The 8,523-nt window shown below is 44.3% G+C and overlaps 1 protein-coding gene across 3 annotated transcripts in view; it reads right to left on the reverse strand.

The window, feature by feature from the left end:
* NDFIP2 (Nedd4 family interacting protein 2) overlaps positions 1-5,902 on the reverse strand; it is a 48,044-nt gene extending 42,142 nt beyond the window's left edge. The window contains exon 1 of one of the 3 annotated variants that reach the window (XM_054067760.1): positions 5,718-5,902. In XM_054067760.1, coding sequence (XP_053923735.1) covers positions 5,718-5,753 — 36 coding nt within the window. In that variant the 5' untranslated portion in view covers positions 5,754-5,902. Of the gene's footprint in view, positions 1-3,744; positions 3,888-5,717 lie in introns of those variants that run through there. The other 2 variants (XM_054067719.1, XM_054067730.1) reach the window with 2 other exon arrangements.
* Between the last annotated feature and the right edge of the window lie 2,621 nt (positions 5,903-8,523).

Consider the following 8,523-nt stretch of genomic DNA (forward strand, 5'->3'; position numbering starts at 1 on the left):
TTTCCTTGTTCATATGGAACAGAAAGTACTGACAAACTTAATGAAAAACTAAAGAGTGGAAAAAAAAAAGTAAAACATTACTTTTTAAGCATTCACTGCATCACTACTGAATCTCCAAATACAACTCAACATTTATAATTTTTCTTCTTCATCGGTGGCAGGATTCTTCATAAAAACTAGGGAAAGGTGTTTATGAAAAAATTAAAGCTACTCTTTCAAGGAAAAAAAACTGTTTCACAGTGACAAATTTGTCACAGGTAAAAATGTCACAGAAATAAATTCAACGTTTAAAATGTTAATTAACAAATTCCCAAAAAACAATTAAGATGCAAGGACAGCCCATTCTTTGAAACTGTCACCTATCTTTCAGAAGATCTTCATTTACCCTTCTAAGCTATTTAAGGTTTATGCTAGGTGTTTCACATGCAAAAAGCTAGTGCACTGAAAAAATTTATCTTCAGTGATTAAGAGGTTCATATCAGTAAAAATGTCAGTGCAACTGTCACAAGCAAGCAACAGTAAAGCTTATCACTTAATGCATCTCTACTCACTGTTTTTTAGTGCTATAAACACAGGTCCCTAAATGCAGTATTCCATCTTTCAGTTACAACATCACTACCAGATCTGTAGAAAGCAAGAGAATTTCCCTAATGTAAGCTAGCTCAATCTGATCAGGAAGACCAATTACATAAGAGTCCTCCAAAGACAAATACTACAAAAAAAAACATGCTGATATAAGCCAGAGGTCTTATATAAAAAGATGAAGAATAAACAACATTTAGGGTTTTATCTTCCAATCACTATTAGACTCAATCCCATGAAAAGAAAGTAAGGAGGAGATTTTTCTCTGTGCATATTTTCTGCGTAGGTTTACTTTCATGTGTTTCAGACCTACAAAGACAACTTGGTTTTGATTAAGGTATTTCACCAGATAACTTTGTACAAGTAAAGAGTCAATGACAATAGTGTTAAGATGTACAGAACATTAAGCCTCTTCTGAGTTAACTGTAAAAATATTCACAACACACAACATTGTGCAGGCAAACGGAACGGAATGGAATAAAGCCTTTACAGCACCAATTTCCATCTCTTAACCCTGTTTCCAGAAAACACACACAACTCACATTCGTACAAGATTCACACACCTTTTAAAAAATAAAATTTTTTTACCCCCATACAGTGTTGTACCATAGCATCATTATAACTACTTTTAAGGCACACAAGGTGGACTAGGAACAGACATTTCAGACGAGAGCAATGCAGAAACTGAGGTCAGATGACAAAGGAGTAGAAGGTAAAAAGTATCAGGAGAAACATAGAATCATTTGTTTGGAAAAAGACCTTTCAGATCAGGCTGCTGTCTCGAGTCTTGCATTACCCACCACTTACAAACCTCAACAAAACCAGGTGCTACAGTGACACAGCAAGTTCAGCAACTGCTAAACTGACACCCGCGTGGACTGCTGCCTTTGGCTCCATCTGCCCCAGTTAGCTACCTACCCATTTTACCACTTACCTATCTACCTCCGAACACCCCATCCGTCAAAGACTGATGACTACCTGACCTCAAATTGAAAACTCAAAACTTTAATCAGAAAAGACTGGGGAGAGTAGCGAGTTGATTATAATTTTTAAGCAGTTCAGCATGTAAGCCCTGCAGCCTTCAATGGGATTTCAGTGCCTAGATCACTCATATGCATGTGAAGTCTTCCCTCATGACTCAGTTATCTGGAAAATCACATTTCACAGAAAAAAAAAAAACACAAGACAATCTGGAGCTTTCATAATTAGTTGCTCACTCAGTTTTATGCATTGCAGAAAACGGCTGCATTTCTTTTCATTTCAGTATAGGTTCACAAAGCATCATTTAAACCGCTCTTATGGCAAACAAGGTAGACTATGAACAGACATTTCAGATAAGAGAGTAATGCAGAAATTGAGATCAGATGACAAAGGGCTAGAAGGTAAAAAGTATCAGGAGAATCACAGAATCATTTGTTTGGAAAAGACCTTTGAGATCATCAAGTTCAACTGCACCTAGAATGATCACTCTAGAATTTTTATTATAATTTTCCTGAAGCTGATGTCTGTCCCCTTATCCAACAGCAAGAAGAACAAGGGAAGAAAAAGAAAAAAAATTAAAACAATAAGGAAATGACACAACTGAACTGGCTATACCTGTAATGAATGTAAAATCTAAGACACGCTTCCCAACAGGATTGCAGCAAACAAGTGACTAAGAAAAAAAAGGAAGTAAAGCAAGACAAAGGTTGGCTAATTCACTTCTGATGTCATATTCCTGCAGGGGAGCATAACAAATTCTTACCCATCAATTAGTTGTCTTTTTGCCCTATGAAGAGAGGACAAAAAAAGGAGGGGCAGAAAGCAATCCAAATCACACACGCCTGCTACAGATATTAATAGTTACATAATGCTCATGTACTGCCTGCTCTTTGCTCACAATACTGACTTTGCTGCAGTTCCAAGTACCAGCTTTTTAGCAGCTGCCTAGTTTGAACATTTTGTGACTGCTTTTTATTTAAAACGCAGATGCACAAGAAAGATTAAGAACAAAGCTTTAGTGCTATTTCTGACAGAGCTAAAAAACAAGCAAAGCTGAGGGTTAGCTTTATGATCAGACATTTTCTGTTTCTTAAAAAGTCATAAAACTGGCTTGTGCTAAAGCTCAAAAATAAATTGCCTGCTATTCTTAAAGTCTTCTAGTTTAACTTACTTGAAGAATCCACAAATAAAAACAGGCAGCGGCAGTGAGATAGCTCCTTCAGCTTCACTGAAGTGCTACTGTAACTGCCAGGAAAAGCAACTCAGAATTCTTTCAGTAACCATGTACACCTATAATTCTCTCTCTTTAGAGGAGAAACTTGCCCCAAATAGAACAAAAAAAGGTCAGTCAGGCAGAATGGGTATCACTGAAAAGACATACAGTAGGCATAACAGAACTGATCAGATTTCATCGGCTTAGCACGAAGGAGAGGGACATTCACAAAACTAATGCAATATAAGCCACATGAAGTCATATTTCTATATTTTGCCCTTAAAAATTAGGACACAACCATAAAATCTGCAATAATCTATTGCTTACTACCTATCACAGCCATTTTGTAAGCAAATGCATCATAACACTTAAGATCATATGCTTGAACAATGAGGTGCTAATTAAGTATATCCGCAATTGCCTTGCTCCTTCTATTCTCTGACCCAACACAGCGAGTAAATAACATTACAAGTACCTCAATGTCTAGCAGTTAGATATAACAGAGAGATGATAAAACAATATGCTCTTTCCTATGGGACAGTAATAGCCGAATTATAGACTCTGGAGTACATCACAAATAAAGGCAGCGCTTTCATTGTGACTTAAAACAAATTCAATGGAACTTAACATGCTGTAACTGCAAGAGCTTCAGAGAACACTTCTGTAACAGAAGTCAGCGACACAAATTGACTACAAAGTGTAATGCACCCAGGGAACTGACTAGGCCAACTCCTGCTGTCAAATACTAAGATTAGCCCTTTCAAAAGGCCACAGGAAGAGCGTTTACTGAAATCTGGGCACCAACACCATCACTAGAAGTTCCCAAGCACAATATAAAAAATATTACAGAGGCAAATTATTTCTTCATTCCATTTTACCATGTACTCCTTTAAGTAATGGAATTAAAATTTCCCTCATGTTTCACTGAGGTTTAACAGCATCTATTTCTAAGGCCTTTTAAAACATACCCAGGTTACTTGACCCCTCGGGGAAGATCTTGTTTGTAGGCTCTTAAAAGAATGCTCTGCCAGCATTTTTGCTCTCCGTTGCAAAGAAGGAAAGACTTCAGGAATTCTCCTGATTCCAGAATATGGTAGCAAGGTGCAGGGAAGAAGCGTGCTAGAGAGCACTGACCCATAAAGTGCTTGGCTTCCTGGTAGCATCCTAAAGGTATACGTCACTCGTGAGTATGTTCGCCAGCTATGACAATCCCAGAACATAATTGTCCAAGAGCATACAGAAACTACCCACACAGTAAGACTCTCAAAATAGATATTCCAAACCCATTACACACATTTTCTGATTTTTTTTTAAGATCATAAACTAGGAACAATCTGAATATAAATATCAATATTTTATACTACATATGCACAGAGTGTGATTAATTCTACAGACATTCTCTGCACTGCTCAAGCTGTAAAACACAAAAGTAACATAAATAAATCAGGATTTAGCAAGAAGATCGCAGCAGGAATTCAAACTGCAGACAGCAGCAAAGATTTCAGAGTTCCGTAGTGCAAGCTTACATACACGACAAAGCCATGAATTACAACAAATTGAAGGAAAAAAGTTTTAACGAGACTGACAGCACTCAAGTAATTTTAGCAACCAATATTCAGAAAAGCTTATATATTTTGAGTATTGTTGACATTAAGGTTGCGACTGCAAGATGAACATAAGTGAAGTTAAACTAATGACAGCAAGAAACAAATAGCACAATCAATCCAGCAGGACAAATATTTTGCATCCTAAATTTCTCTAGGGAAGTTTAGGAGGAAGGAAAGGATGGTTTTAAACGGGACTCCATGAACTGAAAAGTGCTGAAGGCTGATCTTTAGTAAGCCAGCGTCATGCACATGTTGTGTGCATGTGTGTGTACAGACACAATCAGAGGCTTGCCGAAGGTCAGTCTCCTGCCTAGCATTTTACAGTCCCCTGCACCTCATCTTCAGCATGCCAGCGCACTGGTGTGTGCGTATACACACAGATACACGGGTTTCAAGATGACAACAAGCACTACACGCCATCGCTGCGTCAGAGTCAGGCAGCCACGAGCCATTACAAAGGAACTTTTGGAGCAGAACGCCGCTTGGCTCCCAGCACGCACTGCCCAGACACACGCCCTTTCCCTAACTCCGCAGGGAGGCAGGGCTGAACCCCTGCCCTGCTTTGCACTGCGCCCTCCAGAGGGGCCCGACAGCCCTTCCCAGCGGGGTGAGGGAATCCCCATGGCCCCAACAACCGAGGGGAGGCTGGAATGGGCAAGGGGAAGGGGGACAGCCCCGAGGGGAAGAGGAAAGGGGGAGGCTCTGAGGAAGAGAGAAAGGAGAAAGGGAGCAGGGGAAAAGGGGGCAGCCCCGAGGGGGAGGAGGGAAAGGAGGCAAAGGGGGGCATGGGAAATGGGGTAGCCCCGAGGGAAGAAGAGGAAAAGGGGGGGGGGGCGGGGGGGGGGAGGCAGCGCTGAGAGGGAGAAAAGGAGGCAGCTGCGAGAGGAAGGAGGGGAAAGGGGGAAAGGGGGCAGCCGCGAGAGGGAGGAGGGGAAAAGGGGCAGCCCCAGGGAGAAGGGAAAGACGAAAGGAGGAGGAGAGGAAAGAGGGCAGCCCCGAGCGAAGGGGGACGAGGGGGAAAGGGGGCAGCTCCGAGGGGAAAAGGGGGAGGAGGGGAAGGGTCAGCCCCGCGAGGAGAGGCAGGCCAAGGCCGCTTCTCGTGCGGGCCGCCCCCGGGGCTGCCGGCGGAGGGCAGAGCTCCCCGAGGCGCCCGGTCGGGCCCGGGTGTCCCCGCGCCAGGCGGAAGGGGACGCGGCCGCCATCGCGCCGCGGAAGGGCCGGGGAGTCCCCGCCACCCCCGCGCAGCAACCGGAGGAGCCCCCGCCGCTCCTTCCTTCCCCGTCCCGACCAGAGGATGGGGGAAGGGGAGAGAGCGAGCGGGGCCCCACACTCACCACTCGGTACCGGCTGGCGGGCTGGTGCAGATCCATCCTGGCCGCCCCCGAGGCTCCGCTCAGCTCCGCTCGACCCGGCCCTACCCGCTCCGACCGCCCCCTGCCCGCCCCCAGGGGCGGGGCCGCCGCGGGCCGCGCGCGCCGGGAGGGGGCCGAGGGGGTGGGAGAGCGTGGAGACCCGTCGCACCTGCCCGCTGACCGAACCCGGCCCCGAGCACCTCATCCCCCCCTCTTTTAAATCTTTCCAGGGATCGGCGCTCAGCCACCTCCCTGGGCAGCCTCTTCTGATACGATATGTGGAATAGTTCAAAGTGGAATATTTTGATTTAAGCTAAAGTACCGTTATGTTTTGTCTAAGCAGTTGCAGTTTGAAAGTTAGAATGTCCCTCTAATAGCAGGTTTTCATAGCCTCACAGATTCATAGAATCACCAGGTTGGAAAAGACCTCTTGGATCATCGAGTCCAACCATTCCTACATGCCACTAAACCATGTCCCTGAGCACCTCATCTTTGAAACACCTCCAGGGATGGGGACTCAACCACCTTCCTGGGCAGCCTCTGCCAGTGCCCAATCCCTCTTCCTGTGAATTTTTTTTCCTGATGTCCAATCTGAACCTCCCCTGGTGCAGCTTGAGGCCATTCCCCCCATCCTATCCCCTGTCACTTGGGAGAAGAGGCCAGCACCCTCCTCTCTACAACCTCCTTCCAGGTAGTTGTAGAGAGCAATAAGGTGTCCTTTCTTTGAAAATGATAATGTATTGTGTGAGGAACGATTTGTGCTAAACAGATGTCTCTTCTTCTGTAATCACCTCTGTCTGGAGTTTCTACATAACTTAAAAGCCAAGGTTAAGCAGAGCACTGGAACCAGCTCCAAATTAGCAAGAGTTTTGACTGTTGCAGTTTCATAACATTAAAATTAGTCCTTGGAAAGTAATAGAATATGCATAAGATTGCTGGGAAAATTTATACATATGCATGTAAGTGGGAAATATATTTTGTAACCAGCATTTCTCTCATTGCACATGATTGATGGAGATCATTCCTGGATATTACCCAGGCCTGATAAAGGATACTTGCTTTCTAAAACTCCAAAATGAGTCTTAGAGGGTTTTATTTGCAGATATTTTCAGTATCATTTCCAGTGCCTGATAACCCTTTTGGCGAAGAAATTTTTCCTAATGTTCAATCTGAACCTTCCCTGGTGCAACTTGAGGCCATTCCCTCTCATCCTATTGCCTGTGACTTGGGAGAAGAGGCCAGCACTCACCTCTCTACAACCTCCTTTCAGGCAGTTGTAGACAGTGATAAGGTCTCCCCTCAGCCTCTTTATCTCCAGGCTAAACAACCCCTGCTCCCTCAGCCGCTCCTTATAACACTTGTTCTCCAGCCCCTTCACCAGCTTCATTGCCCTTCTCTGGACATGCTCCAGTACCTCAATAACTTTCTTGTAACGCGGGGCTGAAAACCAAACACAGCATTCGAGGTGCTGCCTCATCAATGCCGAGTACAGGGACAGAATCACCTCCCTGGTCCTGCATTGTCTGCACTGCTGAAGCTATAAAACACAGAAGTAATATAAATAATTCAGGGTTTACCAAGAAGATCGTAGCAGGAATTTGAACTGCAGATGGTAGTAAAGATTTCAAGATTCTGCAGTATAACTTTAAATACATAGCAAAGCCATGAAGTACAACAAACTGAAGGAAAAAAAAAAGTTTTAAGGAGACTGATTGCACTCAAGTAATTATTGCAACCAATATTAGGCAAAGCTTATATATGTTAAGTATTGTTGACATTAAGGTTGTGACTGCAAGATGAATATAAATGAGGTTATGACTGCAAGATGAATATAAATGAGGTCAAACTAACAACTGGGATACCGAAAATGCCGGCAAATAAACTCTCTAACACTCATTTTGCAGTTTTAGAAAGCAAGCATGATCTATCAGGCTTGGGCAACATCAGGGAGGGATCTCCATCAATCATGTCCAACGAGACAAGAGCTGGTTACAGAATATATTTCCCACTTACATGCATATGTATAAATTTTCCCAGCAATCTTATGCATATTCTCTTACTTTCCAAGCATTAATTTTTAATGTTCTTAAGAACTTCACAACAGCCAAAACTCTCGCTAATTTGGAGCTGGCTCCAGCTCTCTGCTTGACCTTACATTTGAAACAGGGAAAGGCTACAGAGGTTACTCCAGAAAAGTCATCTGTTCAGCACAGACCATACATCCCTCAAGACGTTATCATCTCCAAAGAATGAGCAGTGTCTGGGAAAACACTGCTTGAAAGAAAACACCCTACCAGAGGGACATTCTGTCTAACTTTCAAAAGAATACAATTCATAGAATCATAGAATAGTTTGGGTTGGAAGGGGCCTTAAAGATTATCAAGTACTTAGATGAAACTTTAGCTTAAATGAAAAATATTCCACTTTTTTTTGCAACAGTAACTACTTCTTGCATCAACTGCAAGACGCAAACAGCACAATGAATTCCGGCAGCACAAGTATTTCTTCTCCTCCCTACTCGCCCCGCCGAGGGGAGCGGTCGCAGCGCGGACTGGCTCCGCGCCTCTCCCGGGGTTCCCTTTGGAGCTGCTGAGCACGAAGCGCCATTTTCTCTGCCGCTGCTGGCAGCAGGGAGGGCTGCTGCCGATCCACGAGGCCGAGGGCTGTGAGAGGTCCTGGCTCTGCCGGAGCTGAGCGCACCGGCCGGGTTGGCGGCCACACTCGGCGCACGCAGCGCTCGGTCGGGACCGGGCGTCTCTACCTCGGCCCTTTCCCTGCCCTTTTCTCA

This window comes from Cuculus canorus, chromosome 1 (assembly GCF_017976375.1).
Source record: "Cuculus canorus isolate bCucCan1 chromosome 1, bCucCan1.pri, whole genome shotgun sequence".
NCBI lineage: Eukaryota > Metazoa > Chordata > Aves > Cuculiformes > Cuculidae > Cuculus > Cuculus canorus.